This window comes from Perognathus longimembris, chromosome 4, assembly GCF_023159225.1.
Source record: "Perognathus longimembris pacificus isolate PPM17 chromosome 4, ASM2315922v1, whole genome shotgun sequence".
Taxonomy (NCBI): Eukaryota; Metazoa; Chordata; class Mammalia; order Rodentia; family Heteromyidae; genus Perognathus; species Perognathus longimembris.
The window spans coordinates 27494718-27514116 of record NC_063164.1 but is presented as its reverse complement, the minus strand read 5'-3'; the positions used below and the strand labels follow the sequence as shown (position 1 = coordinate 27514116).

General features: G+C 40.2%; 1 protein-coding gene across 5 annotated transcripts in view; it reads right to left on the bottom strand.

The window, feature by feature from the left end:
* The window catches only part of Raph1 (Ras association (RalGDS/AF-6) and pleckstrin homology domains 1), an 81186-nt gene extending 64109 nt beyond the window's left edge, over positions 1 to 17077 (bottom strand). For 3 of the 5 annotated variants that reach the window (XM_048344907.1, XM_048344910.1, XM_048344911.1), the window contains exons 1-2: positions 15983 to 16541; positions 9131 to 9132 (exon numbers count right to left, since the gene is read on the bottom strand). In XM_048344907.1, the coding sequence (XP_048200864.1) occupies positions 9131 to 9132; positions 15983 to 15991 (11 nt within the window). In that variant the 5' untranslated portion in view covers positions 15992 to 16541. Of the gene's footprint in view, positions 1 to 9130; positions 9133 to 15982; positions 16542 to 16860 lie in introns of those variants that run through there. The other 2 variants (XM_048344908.1, XM_048344909.1) reach the window with 1 other exon arrangement.
* Positions 17078 to 19399: the final 2322 nt, after the last annotated feature.

Genomic DNA, 19399 nt, shown 5'->3' with positions numbered 1-19399 from the left:
TAGACAAACAACTTGTTCAAAACGGGAACAGCAACAACGTACTTACCTACTATACTCTGATAAATATGTTATATATCTGCTCTGAGTGCTTATATGTAAGTGAAATAAATGACAGAAATGATAGCATGTGGACAGGAAGAAAAGTTAGAATTACTTGTTATTATGAAGTTCACACCTTACATCTCTGAGGTGGTTTTTTTTTGCCAGTCCTAGGGCTTGGACTCAGGGCCTGAGCACTGTCCCTGACTTCTTTTTGCTCAAGGCTAGCACTCTACCACTTGAGCCACAGCGCCACTTCTGGCCTTTTCTATATATGTGGTGCTGGGGAATCGAACCCAGGGCTTCATGTACATGAGGCAAGCACTCTTGCCACTAGGCCATATTCCCAGCCCAACTGAGGTGTTATTTTAAAATGTACTTTAATTAATGACAAATATATATTACAGACTCTACAGGCTTGCTTTTAAAAAAAGTAGAAAAGGAAGTACAAGTGGTATACTAAAGACATAAAATGTTCATAAAAACGCTAAATTGAAACCAAGACAGTAGAAAATGAACATTGGAACAAGGGGAACAAACATCAAACTGACAATATGGTACATATTAATACAATTTTATTAATAATTACTCTGAAGTTCAATGGTCTAAATGCAACTATTAAACAATAAGGAGATAGAGTAATCAAAAGAAAGTTAGGGGATGTAGCCCAAAGGCAGAGCACATAGCTTGCATGGGAAATGTCTCTGCACCACAAAAGAAAACAACAAAATATCTGTGAAGAAACACACATTAAACCTGGAGCTGTCAGCTCATGCCTGTAATCCTAGCTCCTCAAGAAACTTATCACGGTTTAAAGCTAGCCCAGGTAGATAAGTTAACTAGACTCCATTTTCAGAAATAATCAGCAAAAAGCAGAGCTGAAGGCGTGGTCCAAGTGATAGAAAGCCAGCCTAGAAAGTGGTTCAAATCCTAGTACCAAAAAAATTAAAAACGAATATAGAGTGGGGAAAACAATGTCTTCATTCAAAGATGACATGATTGTTTATTTAGAAACCCAAAAAATAAACAATTATAACAAGGTTCTAGGAAGATTAACACTCAACTTTAAGACTTACTATACTTACTATAAAGTACAATGTTACAGAAATTAAGATTTGGCAAAAGATTGGACAAGGCAATCGATGGAACAGAATAGACCCCAGAAGTAGACCCATATAAATATAGTCAACTGACCTTAATGAGGAATAAACAACTCCTAAAAGGAGAAACGACAATCCAATGGAACATATACAGCCTTTTTTACTATTGGCTCGGAACCAATGGTCATCCACATTCAAAAAGAAAGGAAAGAAATTAGACATGGACAGTGTGTATTCCACAAAAGAACAAATTCAAAATACATCATAAACCTAAATGTAAAATACTAAATGCACAAAACACCTGCAAAGAAACAGGGGAAAACCTAGATGACACTGGGTTTGGTGATGATGTTTCAAATACAACAAGGTATGAGCCATAGAAGAAACAATTGGTATCGAACTTCATTAAAATTTAAAACTTCTGCTTTGTGAAAGAGTACCAAAAGAATAAGCCAGACTGGGAGAAAAAAAATGTTGTAGAGGTTGTATCTTTTTTCTTTTTTTTTTAGGTCCAAGACCAGGACTCAAACTCAGTAACCGAAGCTTTTGCTGATTGGCTGATGCTCTACCAACTGAGCCATGTCTCCAACCAAGCGGAAGGCATATCTAATAGAGGATGACATACAAAATGATACAACTCTTAAAACTCAACTCTAAGAAGACAAACTATGAAAAAAATGACTCAAAAACCTTAACCAACAACTAAGGTTAAATATGATATATAGATAATAAATAAACCTATGACCATATGTTATCAGAGAAATGCAAAATAAAACAATATACCAATTCAAAATACTGACAATACCAAATGCTAAGGAGAATGTATACAAGCAAAATTGTCCTTTACTGGTAGTGCAAATAGAAAAATGATAGAGCCACTTTCGAAAACAGTTTGACAGTATCTTATAAAACTAAACATGGGCTAGGAATATGGCCTAGTGGCAAGAGTGCTTGTCTTGTATACATGAAGCCCTGGGTTCGATTCCTCAGCACCACATATATAGAAAAGACCAGAAGTGGTGCTGTGGCTCAAGTGGTAGAGTGCTAACCTTGAGCAAAAAGAAGCCAGGGACAGTGCTCAGGCCCGAATCCAAGCCCCAGGACCGGCAAAAAACCAAAACAAACCAACAAAAAAACCCTAAACCTAGGGGGGGAAGGAAATGTGGAGGGAGGAAGGCAGGGGGGAAAATGAGGGAGGAGGTAACAAGTTGGATAAGAAATGTACGCACTACCTTACATATGAAACTGTAACCCCTCTGTACATCACTTTGACAATAAAGAAATAAATAAATTTACAAAACTAAACATACTTTCACTAAACAATTCAGCAATGACATTCCTTGTTACTTATTCAAATAAGGTGAAAATTTATGGCAGTGTTACTTATAATCACCAAAACATGGAAGTGCAACTAGGATGTTATTTGGTAGGTTAATGGATAAACTATGGTACATGCAAACACTACAATTATATTCAGAACTGAAAACAAATGAGCTATCATGTCATGAACCTTAAATGCATATTACTAAGTGAATAGAAGACAATTTGAAAAGACTACATACTATATGATTCTAACTACATGACATTCTGGGAGAAGAGAAACTATGCTTCCAGGATTTAAAGGATGAATAAGAGGAGCACAGAGGACTTTTAGCAAAGTAAAAATACTATTTATGATATTGTAATAAGGGCTATATAGCCCTATACATGTGCCTACATAAAAATGCACAGGATCAATAGTCAAGTCTAGTGTAACTGGACTGCGAGCAATTACAAGGTCTCAATACGGTTCTCCACAAACACTCTTAGATATAATGCTCTGAAAAAGATAGGCGAATAGGGGGAACCATGCAGGAGGCTATAGCGCTGTGTGGAGTAAGGGAGATCGAGGACATCTCTCTATCTTCCTCCTACTTTCCTATGAACTTAAAATTGTCCTTTACAAAAGTCAAATTTTAAAACACTTATTTCAGAATAAGTATTAGTTTGGCACAACTCTAGCTACTCAAGAAGTAGAGATCCAGAAGATTTTGGTTCCAAACTGACCAAACTGGTAGGAGTCTCCAAGACTCATCTCCACAATAACTAGCAAAAATCTTTTTATGAGGTATTGCTCAAGTGGAAGAGTGCCTCAAGTAACCCAAATGAGCTCAAGTGTCTAAACTCAAACCCAGGTACCAGAAAAAAATGAAAGGATGGGAAGGAAAGGGAAGAGAAGATAAGAGAAGGAAAGGGAAAAACCATGCCAGCCAGGCACTGGTGGCTACCCAGGAGACCTGAAGATTACTATTCAAAGCCAGCCAGGGTAGGAAAGTCTATGAGTCTCTTATCTCCATTAAACTACCAAAAAGGCTGGAAGTGGAGCCGTGGTTCAAGTGGTAGAGCACTAGCACTGAGCAAAAAGAAGCTAAGAGATAGTGCCCAGGACCGGCACAAAAATTAGAAAAATTAATGCATTTACATGATACAATGTTTTCCGATATGAAATATTCTTCATTATATACACAAGGAAGAGGGAGGGTTGTATTTTTATTTTCAGGCAGAGAAGAGTTTATTGGGGGAAGGCAAATTGCCAGCCTGTACAAGACGGTGGCATGAGGAGACAGAGGGGAAGGAAGAAGAGAAACAGAGAGAAAGAGAGAAAGGAGAGTAAGAGAGAAAAGAACGAGGACTTGTGTTGAGCTGGATTATATATGGAGGCATGGGGAGACAGAGGGGAAGGAAGGAGAGAAAGGGAGAAAGAGTGTATTTTTTTTAAATAGTTATGTAAGAATGACTCAAACTGGATGCCAGTGGCTCACGCCTGTGATCCTAGCTACTTAGGAAACTGAGATCTGAGGATCATGTCTGGAAGCTAGCATGGGCAGGAAAGTCAGAGACTCTTTCTTAAAGTATCTACCAAAAAGCAGTAAGTAGAGCTGTGGCTCAAGTGGCAGAGTGCTAGCCTTGAGTAAAGAAGCTCAGAAACGGCATCCATGCCCTGAGTCCAGAACTGGCACCAAAAAAAATAATGATTCATTCAACAGTCTCAGAAATTTTCTATTCATTAGATAGGTGTTGAAATTTTAAAAAAAGAAAAAGAAAATTCAACCACACAAAACTAAGATATAATGATTTTTAATTCAAACACAAAAGGCCTAACTATGGATGGATATTATATTGTTTTACTTGATTACCAAGAACTAAATATGTTCTTCCTAAAAAAATCTCACAGGAAGAAAAAGCAGTCATGGGGTCTGTTAGCCAAATAATTATCTCAATTATCTGCACAGATGTCACAACATAAGAGTTAATCCATTTTAGGCAATTCTCCAATATCAAACAGTCTTGCAGTCTGAACAGTTAACATGTCTTTAGAGTAAAAACTTTTATACCGCTGTGAATAAACACAAACAATGCTTTTTATTCAAAACTTTTTTTGAAAGCTTCAATTTGTGATTGAAACCATGTCTAAATAAACTCCTTCACTAATACATTTTTCCAAGGATTAAAATATACTATAACAATCCTGTTCTACTATCTATTCCTTCAGAAATATACTAAAGAATGTTAGTTTAAGAAAATACAGGGACTGGGAATGTGGCCTAGTGTCAAGAGTGCTTGCCTCGTATACATCAAGCCCTGGGTTCAATTCCCCAGCGCCACATATGTAGAAAACAGCCAGAAGTGGAGCTGTGGCTCAAGTGGTAGAGTGCTAGCCTTGGGCAAAAAGAAGCCAGGGACAGTGCTCTGACCCTGAGTCCAAGGCCCAGGGCTGGTAAAAAAAACAAAGTACAAAGTACAAAGAAGCTGGTGGCTCACACCTGCAAGTAGTGGTGGCTAATTAGGAAGCTGAGATCTAACCAACAAGGTTCAAGGCCAGTCCAGGCAGGAAAATCTGTGAGACTCTTAGCTCCAATTAACCACTAGAAAACTGGAAGTGGCAGTGTGGCTCAAAGTGGTAGAGAGCTAGACTGCGGCAAAAGAGCTCAGGGACAGTGTCCAGTTCAAGCCCCGTGACCAACAAAAAATAAAATAAAGTAAGAATATCCATTTAATCCTTATCAAGTTGGCAAAACAAATGTTATAAAACTAGGAGGATGTGGAACAATGGGAACATTCTGATAGGAAGATACATTCCTTTATCATTTTGGAGAGCCATTTGAAGACTATGTATCTTTATGATCCAAAATACTACTTTTACATGTCAAACTTGGGAACAAGCATTGAAAGAAATGTAAGATAATGTTCACTATGGTATCCCAACTTTCTCCCAAATGGATGGAAAAATAAGCTTGTTGAGAAAAAAAAAAAAACAACCCAAACTTCAATCTATTGGAAAAACCAGCATGGATAATGTCCTTCATGGTTGCAGGAGAAAAACAAAGCCCAATTTTTAAAACTGTAAGTATACTGAAAAGCAAAAATACAGCACCATGAAATTTTATGAAGATATAGATAGGTATTAAATGTACTAAAATGTACACGAGAACAGCAAAATTATCTGGGTAGAATTTTCAGATCACATGCTACATCTCTTTAAACAAAATTATGTGAAATAAAATATAAATGATTACTATGGTTGTGAATATTTACATGCCTATCACATTTTAAAAATAAATTGGTTTTTTGGGCTGGGAATATGGCCTAGTGGTAGAGTGCTTGCCTCATATACATGAGGCCCTGGGTTCGATTCCTCAGCACCACATATATAGAAAAAGCCAGAAGTGGTGCTATGGCTCAATTGTTAGAGTGCTAACCTTCAGCAAAAAAGCCAGGGACAGTGCTCAGGCCCTGAGTTCAAGCCCCAGGACTGGCAAAAAAAATTAATTGGTTTTTATAAGGAATTGAAAATGTAGAAAAGATTATATATAAATATGCTGAGGAAATTCAAACAGTTTAAAAGAAAGCAAAGTACCTAATGAAATAAGCAAATACATATACACATATACCCACATACACACACAAGAGAAAATATACCAAAATTTAACTGGGTTTTCTCTTTTTTTTCATTATTTATGGCATATTTTCACTAATATTAGTAAAATTTAAAAAAAGGAAGCAAAGGAAAAAATGTAAACTCAAAATTCTCTGCTAAAAACATATGCCCCAGGGCTGGGGATATGGCCTAGTGGCAAGAGCGCTTGCCTTGTATACTTGAAGCCCTGGATTCGATTCCCCAGCACCACATATACAGAAAATGGCCAGAAGTGGCGCTGTGACTCAAGTGGGAGAGTGCTAGCCTTGAGCAAAGAGAAGGCAGGGACAGTGCTCAGGCCCTGAGTCCAAGGCCCAGGACTGGCAAAAAAAACACAACAACAACAACAACAAAAAACACATATGCCCCAGTTAAAGTGATAAGATTATACTTTAGTTTTGATTCTAGAAATATTGGACTATGTTAACAAAAATATTGTATTTTAATATCCACAACCATACAAGCTAAAAGAACAGTGCCAATAACTATATACAACAGCTTAAACTTAGCTTTTCACACTTGTAAAAAAATACATTTTATTTCTATTTCTAGCATTGTTACATTGGAATAGATGGTTACTTTATGCAGATAACATTATATGGAAAACAGGCCATCCTTGATCAGATAATAACATCATATAGTGGGGCTGAGGATACAGCTCACTAGTAGAGCACTCAAAAGTCCCTGGGTTTAATCCTGGCATAATAAACAAACAAACAAACAAAAAACCCAAATGCTAAAGCTACAGATTATGAGACAACACTCACAAATATATCTGATAAAGAACTTGTATCTGGAATACATACTCAACACAATCCTATATTTTAAAATGGCCAAAACACTTGAACTGTTACTTCCCAAGTGGCTAGTAAGAAAATAAAAAGCAGATGGACAGTGGTCAGAGAAATGCAAAGTAGAACTACGATAAAAATAACAGTACATATTACAATGGCTAGAATGAAAAAGACTGACAATATCAAGTGTTAGGATTCAAAGCAGTAAGCAGTGTTATATAATGCTTCTGAGTTTATAACTTGGTATAACTGTGAGAAGCCCATTTCTTTAAGAGTTAAAGATTCATAAACTAAGTGCATCTGATCATATAAAATAATACTTATCAAAATGAATTCTGGGAAATGGAAATAAGAGGGTTTTCTCTTTGCTGCTGTTTTAGTTTTCTTTTATCTTATTTGTTCAAACAAACAAATTATCTGTCTTTGGGAGGGTGTGAGGGGCACAGAAATGGAGAGACAAAGGGTGAAAAGAATCAGCAACGGTACTCAATAGACACTGTATTTCCTTATTTGTATTTTTTTTTGTATTTTTTACCTCCTACCTCCTCCGCGCCCCCACCCAGGCCTTCCGCCTCCCCATTTAGACACTATATTGAAAATGAACTAATTATGCAGGAATCAAGGAAGTGTACACTTACATGCACTTTCCTTAATATATGTTTTCTTTAATACTGAAGTGTCAAAGGAGGAACATACCTTCCTGGCCTAGGAATCTTACTCTTTTATTCAAGAGAAACGACTTCTACAAAAATGTTCCCAGCTGTTTATTTCCAAAATTGGAAGCAGCCTATTGCCCATCAATAGAAAGTGGATTAGCAATCTGTGGTATATTCCTGTATTCATACAACTGAATATTACGCATCAAGAAAAAGAACAGGGCAGGGAATATGGCCTAGTGGTAGAGTGCTTGCCTCGTGTACATGAAACCCTGGGTTTGATTCCTCAGCACCACATATATAGAAAAAGCCATCAGGGGTGCTGTGGCTCAAATGGTAGAGTGCTAGCTTTGAGCAAAAAGAAGCCAGGGACAGTGCTCAGGCCCTGAGTCCAAGCCCCAAGACTGGCCAAAAAGAAAAAGGAAAAGAACAATTGATATAAGCAGTACACAATCTGACTCTAAAATATCTTATCATTGTAAGTACGGAAGTCTTAGAAAAAAGCACAGAATTCAATTAACATGAAATTACGAAATAGGTGAAACAGTCTAGGGTGAAGCAACTGTGACTCAAAAGTAAAAAGTAGAGTTATGAGAAATACTTCATATATTGCTCAGGTATTGAGGGGAATTAAGTGTTCATATGGACACGAAAAAGCAGTATGTCTACCAAACACTACTGAATTACTTTCATGGGTATTTGGATGGGGGCAGTACTAGGGATTGATTGAATCCTTGATGGTACTTTTAATGCATGATTCCTAAAAGAATAATGTAAAGTCCTAATTTAGGCTTCTAAAATAGGCCTATAACTCCAATTGAGGTAAAGAGAAGTTTTTATTAAGATCTCACTTTGCTGATATTTATCTACAGTTTTTCCACAAATACTACTTTGCAATTACTAAGAGAATCAGGATGTGTTTGCTCCAGGGAAGACACATTCTCAACAGTAAATGATTTCCTGAAGAGAAAATAATTTTATTAAGAACTATATATAATCTTTCTTGAAGCAGTTACTTTGACCTGAATGAAATAAAACTGGGAGAGAAGATTAGGTTTAATTTCAAGAGCAACTTATTCAGCAAAAGAGAAGTTGATGAAAGTAAGGAGCCAAAGGTTATACATGTTACTGATGTTAGTGAAGATGGACCTTAGTATTCTGCACCATCATGCTTACTGATTGTCTCATGGCAAAGTATTTAAAAAGTCATCAAGCAGACATCAGTGGCTCACGGCTATAATCTCTAGCTAACTCAGGAGGCTGAGATTTCAGAACTGAGGTTCAAAGCAAGTCCAGGCAGACAACTCTGAAAGATTCTAATATCTCTAATTAACCATCAAAAAGATGGAACTGAAGGCATAACTTAAGAGACAGACCATTAGTCATAAGCAAAAAGACTGAGTGAGAATGTGAGGCCCTGAGTTCAAGCCCCGCCCCCACCCTCAGTACTGGCACCAAAAAAAGTTATCCAATTTAAAGATAATTTAAGCAATTATCTCACACAAATAAGAGTTGTAAATTTCCTGACTTTCTGTAATAATCATATGTAGCTGTGGTGATAAGGATAATACGTGTTTTCAAAACCGCTATTAAACTATCTTTCCCTTAATGGCAAATGAAATGTTAAAAGCTAGTAAACTAAGAAAATCACCATCCAGAAAGGTAGAGGGAGGGACCCTGTACATTCTCACTCTCAACAGAGAGGCAGTTTCTTATTTTCCTTTGTATTCTTCAAATGGTTGTATGGGGGATTACAACTGAACATGTCCATTGATGTGTACAGAGTATCTTGATCAATAACAGCTTCCATTTGTCTCCCTTCTCCCACCTGCCACTTCCCCCACCAATCACATCAAGTTTCCTATTTCCTTTCTTATGTATATACACTACTACGTATTATGACTGCATTTTTCCATTCCTTTTTTCATTTTTCCACCCCTTCCCTTTAGCAGTTCCCCCATTCAAGACATGTTTTAGTCTCTTGATATTTATTTTGTTAAACTGTTAGTTGTTCAAAGGGTTTACACCATAGGGTTTCATTCCTACCTACACCATACACATCAGCTTAATTGTGCACAAATGCACATGGCCCTGTATGTATTTACATGAAAAGATACTACAGGCCTAAGATCCACATGAGAGAAAATACCAACGTTTTTTCTTTTGGGCTTGGTTTAATATACTCAGTACTTTTTTTCTTCCAGATCCATCCATTTCCATGCAAAATGACATTTCATTCTTCCCAATGGATGAATAACATTTTATTATATGTCTGTATGTACTGCATTTTCTTGGTCCACTGGTTGGTTGTCAGGCAGCTAACCTGTTTCTAAAGTTTGGTTAGTGCGAACAGGGATGTAATAAACACCGATGCCTTAATTGTATTTTGCCTTGCAATCTTCCAAATAAATGCCCAAGGGATATGGATCATAGGATAGAAAGTTTTATTTTTAGTTTTCTGAGAAGTCTCCATACTGACTTCCATAGTGGTTGTACAAATTAACATGCCCACCAACAATGTGTATTAGTCTCTTCTTCCCTGCATCTTCACCAGCATTTGATGTTGCTTTTATTTTTTGTCGGTCATGGGGCTTGAACTCAGGGCCCGGGTGTTGTCCCTGAGCTTTCTCACTCACGGCTAGCACTCTACCACTTTGAGCCACGGTGCACTTCCAATATTCTGTTGGTTAGTTGGAGATAGGATTCTCACAGACTTTCCTGTTCAAGCTGGCTTCAAACTGTAATCCTCAGATCTCATATTCTTAATGACAGCCATTCAGTCTGGAGTGAGATGGAACCTCAATGTTGTTTTGATTTGCATTTGCTTTAGCATGGTCATAGATGCTGAGGAGTTCTCCATGTATTAACTGGCCATTTGTACTTCTTCTAAGGGGTGTCTATTTAGCTCCTATGCCCATTTATTAACTGCCCATTCTTTGGGGAGTTAGTTTTTTAAGTGCCTTGTCCAATATGTAGTTGGTAAAGATCTCAGAGAAGCAATTTTTAACTTTTAAAAATGCCTTCCAAAGCTGGGTGGCAGTGGCTCACATTTGTAATCCCAGTTACTCAGGAAGCTGACATGTGAGGATTGTGGTTGGAAGCTAGCCTAAGAAGGAAAGGTCTAAGACTCTTGTTTCCAATTAACAAGTAAAAAGACAGAAGTGGTGCTGTAGCTCAAGTGGTAGAGTGCTAGCCTTGAGCAAAAAAACTCAGGGACAGTGCCCAGGTCCTGAGTTCAAGCCCCAGCACTACACACACACACACACACACACACACACACACACACACACCCTTCCAAATGTAAATTTCAATCCATTTTGAACTCAATTACTAAAAAACAAGATAAATGTAAATCCTCACACTGGATTGGAAGAACAGTTAACCCATAGGAAAACCAAAGCGACTAGCCAAATCTGCATTAACTTATGGACAGAAATCTAGTAATGAGCATCTCCATTTAGAAAGTACAGCTACGGGGGTGGGGGGGGAAGAGAGGCAGAGGTGAGAGAGGGCAAGTCCCTACATGAACTGTCTTACAGCATCCTGATAACTATTAAAAACAAATATTAAGCCAGGCACATTGGCTCATACCTACAATCCTAGCTACTCTGGAGGTGGAAAATGGATGGTTCATGATTCAAGGCCAGCCCAGGCAAAAAGTTCATGAGAGCCCCATCTTAACCTTTTACAGATGAACGCAGTGATTCATATTCCACCTACCAGAAAAGTAAAGTAGGAAGATGGGTGTCCAGACCAGTCTGTATATAAAGTTAGATACTATCTGAAAATTAATCGAAGGAAAAAAAGAATAGGCAGTAAAGCACCTGCCTAGCAAGCAGGAAGCCCATGAGAACAAACCCTAACACTTCTCCCCCTAAAAAATGTACCAAAAATACACAGTTTAAGATTCAAACGTTGGAATGTATATACTACCTACATTTCCAAGCACTAAAACCAACTTTTTTTCAAACAAAATGCATCATGTTGCCTCTGCTTTAAGATAGCTATATTTATTTGGATAAACAAAAATGTTTGCTGAATCAGTGCTAAATCATTGCTTACACTTGTGAAGTATACTACACACAGAAAAAGAGAAATCAATGATTTCATCAAACAATAGACATAATTATCCTTTATAAATACAAGTAGTTTTTTATGAATCTTTCCAATTATGTAAGGTCTGTGTCTGTCCAAACCTATAATCCCAGTATGCTAGAGATGAAGCAGGACTATCTCAAGGCCAGCCTTGAGACCTCAGTGGTCTCAAAACAAAATCACCAATTACAAGGAATTCCTCTAAGCATATATTATAGATCAGTAGTAGAGCACCTGCTTATCATGCATGAAGCCCTGGGTTTCAATTCCCAGCACCAAAAACAAATATTTTTTAAATCCTCAAATAAAGGCTCTCATTAAAACATTACCAGTGAGTTTCTACTATGTTACTACTTATGGTACATCTCAGGTAAAAGTAGGTCCGATGCTACAAAACATAGGATATAACACATTTCACAATTATCTACAACATAAAGCCTACAGAATGACTTTGTTTGGGGTGTCAACAGCTTCACACAGCAGTGGAGATGGGTCTCAAAAGATGAATACGGTTTGGACGGAAAATAATAGGGGGAACAAATCATACTTAGGAATTGTGTACAGAAGGTACATAATTTAGAGGACATATAGAACACATTCTACTTTAATGGCACACTTTTAATTGTTTTGCCATACTGACCTTAATACTTTTCCTTCACATCTCAAACTTACTCAAATTCTCCCAAAAAGTCAAAGTATTCAATTTTTCATATAGCTACAAAACAAATGATGCTATGGATACTGAATATCCATATGAAAGAGAGTGAAGTTAAAACCTTTCTAACATATAAAAATTAACTAAAACATGAATCAAAAACTTAAGTGTAAAGACTAAAACTATAAAACTTCCACAAGAAAATAAAATTAAAACTTTATGCACTGGATTAGGTGACAATTTCTTGGACATACCCAAAGTATAGACAAAAAAGAAAAAGGAAACCAGACTTCATTAAAATTAAAACCTTTGCATATTCTATCTGCAGTAGTGAAAAGGCAGCCCACAAAATGGATGAATGAAAGTATTTTCAAATCATGTATTTGATAGGTGATTAATATTCAGAGTATATAAAAAGTCATAAACTCAACAAAAAACAATACAATTTAAAATGGGTGAAGAACTTGAAAAAATAGTGTAATGATTTCTTCAACTACATACAAATGACCAATAAGCACTTGAAAATATCCTTACATCACTATGATGAAAATCAAAATTATGATGAGACACCATTTTACACCTATGAGGATAGCTAATGTTAAATGTGTAATATATAATATGTAATATAATTATGTTACATATATTATATAATATATTATGTGATACTTATATATTGTATCTATTTATCAGAAAGGGAATCTACAGGTGCAACTTAGTGGTATAAAGACTGTCTGCATGTGCAAGATACTGCATTCCATCCCCAGTATGAGTGGGTAGGAAACAAGACAGAAAACAACTATTGAAAAAGAAATGGGGAAACTAAGCCTTGCTCACTGTTAATGGGAATGTAAAATGGTACTACTATGTGGGAAACAACATGGCAGCTTCTCAAAAAAATTAAATAATTACCATATAATGTAGTTCTATATTAAGGTTTATATCCAAAACATCGGAGATTATATATGTGTGTATATATATATGTGTATGTATATATCTACAAACTATAGTCACAATAGACAAAAAAGAAATAATGCTGATACATGCTGATACATAGATGATTCTTGAAGACATTATACTAAGCGATATAAGTCAGACACAAAAGAACAAAGGTTAAGATTCCATTTATAGGAAGAACCCAGAGAGTAGTAAAATTCAGAGGCAGAAAGTGAAGTTGTTACTAGGGTGGTAGGGGCAGCAGTTAGCTACCTACTTGTTTATTGGGTAGAATTTCACTTTTAGGTAATGAAAAATTCTGGAGATGAACAGTCTAACAGTTGCCTAATAGTATGAGTCTATTTAATGCCACTGAAAAAACTTACCATTTAACAATGGTTAAACATGATAAATTTTATGCTACATATACTTTTTTTAAAAGTATGTTTTTTACTATGGTGGCAGCATAAGAAGGTGGTTAAGAAAACAAGCTTAAGGGCTAAGCATAGTTTAAGTGGTACCTAGCATGCAGGAGGTGCTAGGCTCAATCCCAGATACTGCTAGGGAAAACAAAAACAACACACTCACACACACATACACAGAAACCAGCTTAAGAATTAGGCTACCTTGAGTAGTGAAAGTGGCCCACACCTATAGTTCTAGCTACTCAGGAAGCTGAGATCTGAGGGTCAAGATTTGAACACAAACTGATCAAAGAAATCTGAGACTCTAATTTCCAATTAATCAGCAAGTAAAAGTGAGAAGTGGAAGTGTGGCTCAAATGGAAGAGCACCAGCCTTGAATGGAAAAGCCATTTGAGAACATTAGGTTCTAAGTTCAAGCCCCAGTACCCACATCAAAGAAGAAGAAAAAAAAAGATTAGGCTTTCTGGTTTTAAACCACTTTAGCTCTATATGTAGTCTTTGGATAAGGAAACTTACTGCCTGCTTCTATTTTCTCAATAATTAAATAAAATATTTAAATCAACTTATTTAAATAAGTCTCTCTCTATATAAAAGACTATATAATATATAGGTATACACACACACACACACACACACACACACACACACACAGTGTTTTGGAAATGGACTGGATGGGTAGCCCAAGCTGGGAGGAGAACTTTAGGTCCTCTAGCATCAGTCTCTTGTGTCTTGGGACTTCTGGTGTGCACCATTATGCCAGGCTTAAAAACATTTAAAATTAGATTTTTTGTTGTTGTTTTTTGTGCTGCTAGGTATAGAATCCAGGACGTTGGAAATGTCAGACAAAAAGTACTCTACTACTGAGCTATGACCCCTTTAACAAACCTCAGGACAAACTACTGTAGAACTTCTGAAGCTATTCCTCAAAATTATTACTTTCTCCTTTTTGGAGAGGTGTTCTGAATAAGCCCAGACTGGCCTCAAATTCAGGATTCTCCTGCCTCATACTCCAAGTCCAGAGATTAGGGGCAATTATCCTCAAGGACAAAAGTTAAAAAAAAAACTCTTCAGAAAACAAAGGGTTAAGAATTAGGAAAACATACTCCAAAGATGCCCACTATTCCACTCCTCTCAGTAAAGTTACCTTAGTGAAATCTCCGAATCTCAAAGTTTTGCTGCTGCCTCTACCAAAAAGCTAATACTGATCACAAGGAAACATCTACAAATGATTCCTCATGAAATTCAAACACAAGAGAGCAGCAGCCCAAATACTACAAAATACCTACTGCAAAATATCATCTAGTAAGCTCTGCAAGGCATTTTGTACTTAACTTGAACAAGGCTGCATGTAGTTTCTGGAAAATTCATGATACGACATAAAGCAAAATAACAATTTCAAGGTCAAACTCATGAAGTTTTAAAAAGCTTTTGGATGTCTCTATATTTTTGTCCCTCTCCTGTCTTCTGAATTCAGCTGAGAAGGACTGAATCGCCTCCAGTAGATCGCCTTCCCCTCCTCACTTCCATCTGTTGAAATTCTACCCATCCTTAAAGCTTCTATTCCAATGCCGGGATTCCACGACCTCCCCCTAGCTCCCATTGACCCAAGTCTGGAATTAATCTCTTCTTCACTGCCTTTATTCTACACCTCTGCCTCAACATTACAGAATGGACAGTATTACAGTGATTCACTTCTCACCTACCCTCTCGCAAGGAAATTCCCGGAGAGAGGAGGGGGAAAGGGAGGAAAAAAATGAACACTTGTTAAACGCACCAGGCCAGGCAAAGTGCTACCAATTTTGTTACACTGACTCTCATTTAACCCGCTTGACAAACATCTGGAGAGGTAAACAGGTGGCCTTATCTCTGTTTACTGACAGGAACTACTGTGCAGAGTTCAACAGCTTGTCCACTCCCATGTTGCTGGCCAGCCAATTCTATTGCCTCTGGAACGTTCCCTTTCCCGGCTCCAAAGTGCTCTTTTCAAACACCCCGTATTGCAGGGTCTGGTTCACTCTGTCTCCCACCCTGCCCGAGAATAGTAGATAACCCCGATGATTTGCTGAATCTAACAGGCTGGCAGATTCATTATCACCCTTTAACAATCTGATCACACCCGACCCCTACTTTACTGTAAGGTAATACTCGTTACCTTTAGTGGTCCTTTACAGGGTCTTCACCTACTTAATTAAGGCGGGTCTCCACGCCTCTATGAGACAGGCTGCAGGCAGCCATCCAACCCCTTATTGGGAGATTGAGTGAAGGGCCTTTCCATTCCCCGGGTCTCCCCAACTGCTTTTATACAAATTGTTAAGAAATGCAACCCACCAGACACATGCAACACTCAGGCCATTACACATCAGACACATGTAACACTCAGACCATTCCCCCAAAGCTCTATTTCACACTGAGTCAGGTCTTCGTGCCTACGAAGCTCTAAGGCTCAGGCAGTATGCGGTTCGCACCACGAAGGCCGCCCCTAGGGCTGTCTGAAAAAGGGCTATCTTTCTTAGAAGGGGGTGGGGGGCATCCTCACAAATGCGGTGATACCGCCGCCTCCCTCTGCTCTCCCCCACTCCCCCCCCCCTCCATTGAATGGCAGTTTGGATTTCCGGCGGGAATGCGCACGGGAAGCTGAGATGGGGCTGGAAGGCGCTGGAGCAATTACTTAGCCGGCTTAATTAGAGGACACAGAAGGCGCCCCGCCTTTCTAAATCTCTGCACTGAACTCATCTATGAAGAGTGTTGGGGGGGTGGAAGGCACCGAAGCCCCAGCACTCCCGCATCCAGTCGCCGGTTCCTGCGGCGAGGGGGGGGGGGGGGGGAGGAGGACACAGTCCCCTCTTCTCCCTGCAATCCCGGGCGACCAGCACACTGTGCCGGGTGGGAAAAGCCCAGCCGCACCCTCCCAGGCAGCCGCGCACCTCATTGTCTCCCTGGGTGCAGCAGCCCCCGGGGCCGCGGGGTGCAGCACGCGCGCCTCCCAACCCCACCCACTCACCCACCCACCCACCCACCAGCCACCTTTCCCGGCGCGGTCCAGCGGGCAGGAGCCGGGCAGCGACCCCGCCCCAGGTGGCGGCCGCTCGGACGCGCCCGGGTGACGGGGTCCCCGGGAACCGGGAAAATGGAGGTGGGAGCGCTTCCCGGCTCCGCGCCCGGCCGGCTGCCTCCCTGCACCCTAGCCGCGAGGCAAGAGCACTCACCGCTGCCGCCGCTCGGTCCTCCGGCAGCCCCGACTGGCGTCGCGGCCCCGGGTCCGGCAGCCCCTGGACTCGCGATCCCGCAGCCGCCGCAGCCGCCGCCTCCTCTCCAGGCTCGGCGCTCCTTCCCGGGAGACGCCGCGAGCGCCGACAGCTCCCGCGCCGCGCGCTCCGTGACGGGCTGACTGACGGACGGACGGACGGACAGGCCGAACGGGCGGCGGCGGCGGCGGCGGCAGGGGCGGAGGCGGGGCCGCCGCAGCGCCCCGCGGCGGTGGATCTGAGAGCGACCGCGTCCGGCCCCGGCGCAGGAGGCGGGGCTGAGGACCGGGCGGCCCGAGGGCGGGCGGGCCGACTGGCGGCCGGCCGCGCGCTTCCCGCCCCACCACCCGCGCTCACTTCCGGCGCAGGCGGGCGCGCGCGCCTCCCGCCCTCTCCCCGCGCGCCCCCCGCCTCGCCGATCCCCCACTCTCGGCCCGGCCCGGGCCCGCGAGCGCCAGACCGCACCCAGCCTGCTCAGTCCGCCGGGCCCCGCCTTTCCTCGGCGCGTCCCTATGAACCGCCTCCAGGAACGGGTGAATCAGAGAATGAATGAGTAGGGAGGAAAATCCCGGGGCCGCCCCACCTCCGCGGCGGCTCCGGGGAAGCGGGCCCGGTGGCGGCGGGCCGAGGGCAGCCGACCTGTGCCGGGGGCTGCACCCTCTGCCTGGGCGCCCACCTCGAGTTCGCGCCCTCGACACGCCCCTGGCTCATGGAAACCCACCGGACCCTCCTTTAGGAAATCCCATTTGGGCTCCCAACTCTCTGCAGGTTTATCGTGTACTGGGGAAGCTTTTCAGAAATTAGACATTTCACTTACCTCCCATTACTTTTTAACCCTGAAATTTGCTTGTTTTGCGTTCTTCCTTGCTGTCCCTCTCCGGTGAACTTGTGTTGGAGCCGCGTGTTGGTCTTTCCCTATCACCAAGCTCCAAATGACTCAGATACTGTTCATTTTGATGCTGGTTGGGTTGGGGCACACTTAGGTTCCAGTTTATGCCCTTATTCTGACCTTCACCTAAAGTTGATTCGAGGTGGAGGGGGGAGAGGGATGAATTTAAATTGTTGTTAGGTGGCAAGAGACAAAGCATTTTTTTCCTTTGATAGTCTTAAAACAATTGAGGAATTTGAAGTGTGACCTGAAATTGATTGCATTAAATACCCAGCATATTTTTCCATGCTGTCTCATCTGCCGGTTAATAGTTTCTATATTTTGAATTTTCATAAAGAATCGACTGTACATTTCTGAGATCCTGCCTCCCTTTCTAAGAATGGGAGTGTTCATTTCTCTGTCCTGGGAAAATACTCTGTCTTGGGGCCAAATCCTGGTTTGGTTAATGACACTCTTACTTGCTAATATTCTTGAAGACTTTGATTTCGAAATGTTATTTTTGCACAATCTGTTTCAAACTGGTACACAATCTGTTTCAAATTGGTGTTTAGAATTTTGCAGCTACACAATATATTGCAGGCTGTGTTCACACTTGAGATGGCTATACTTTGGACACACAATGGCATTATTGTATTTAAAGTTTAGTAGGTGCTTCAATGATATATCCTATAAAGAAAAATGATAATGGTGATTAGTTGCCATAGCCTCTCTACCTTTCCTTTACCTTTACGATTGTTTCCATAAGTTATGCTTTTCCCTAAAAGAATGAATTACAAAAATGTATTTATTCTTCTATAATATAAATACTTTAAAATTTCTTAACTGATAATTTCATACAAATGCATCTATAATCACTTAATTTCCTTTAGGTTTATTGAGATTAAGCACACCTAGGTGCCAAACAATATAGAAAACCTCTTGTTACCAAATATTATGAAACTGTGTTTTACCTTACAAGGAAGATACTCTTAAAAAAGAAAAAGACAGTGGAGTGCTTTTAAGATTACTCTTAGCCAACTCTCTAATTCAAGTGCTAATCTGAGAAAAGTCACTTTCTGCCATTGAGAAAAGTTCTCATCAGTTCTGTTAAACTGTGAAACCTTTTATTCAGTAAGAGTTTATTGAGCTCCAAATAACGTATAAAAACAAAAAGACTTGATGCTTCCTGCCCTCAAAAAACACAGTCTGCCAGATAAAGGAGTTGAGGAAGCCACTCTTAGGAAACAGTCTACCCCCAGAACTGGAAAGCCTACCCAGTGGGAAGTTAAACAGTGTTTAATGACAGGGAGGAGCTAACCAGATAAAGAAGGGGGGGGGGGCAGTCATTTTGGACAAAGCCAGTCATATCTGTGCTAGTTTAGAAGTTACCCACAGTATCATGCCCAAGAAACTAAGTAATTCTATTTTGTCTGGTCAGAAAAAGGAGTCAAATGAGGTGGGAGAAAAGATAGGAAGGACTTTTATCAATAAATTTAACAATCTGGGAAAAAGTAATAGATTGAAGTGTTTTAGCCTCTGGAGCAACTGAGTTGGTATTTGGAGACCATGGAGAACAGAATGGAGACAATTAGGGAGTGAAGACTGCTGGATGTGCTGTTAAGTGTCTGTAGA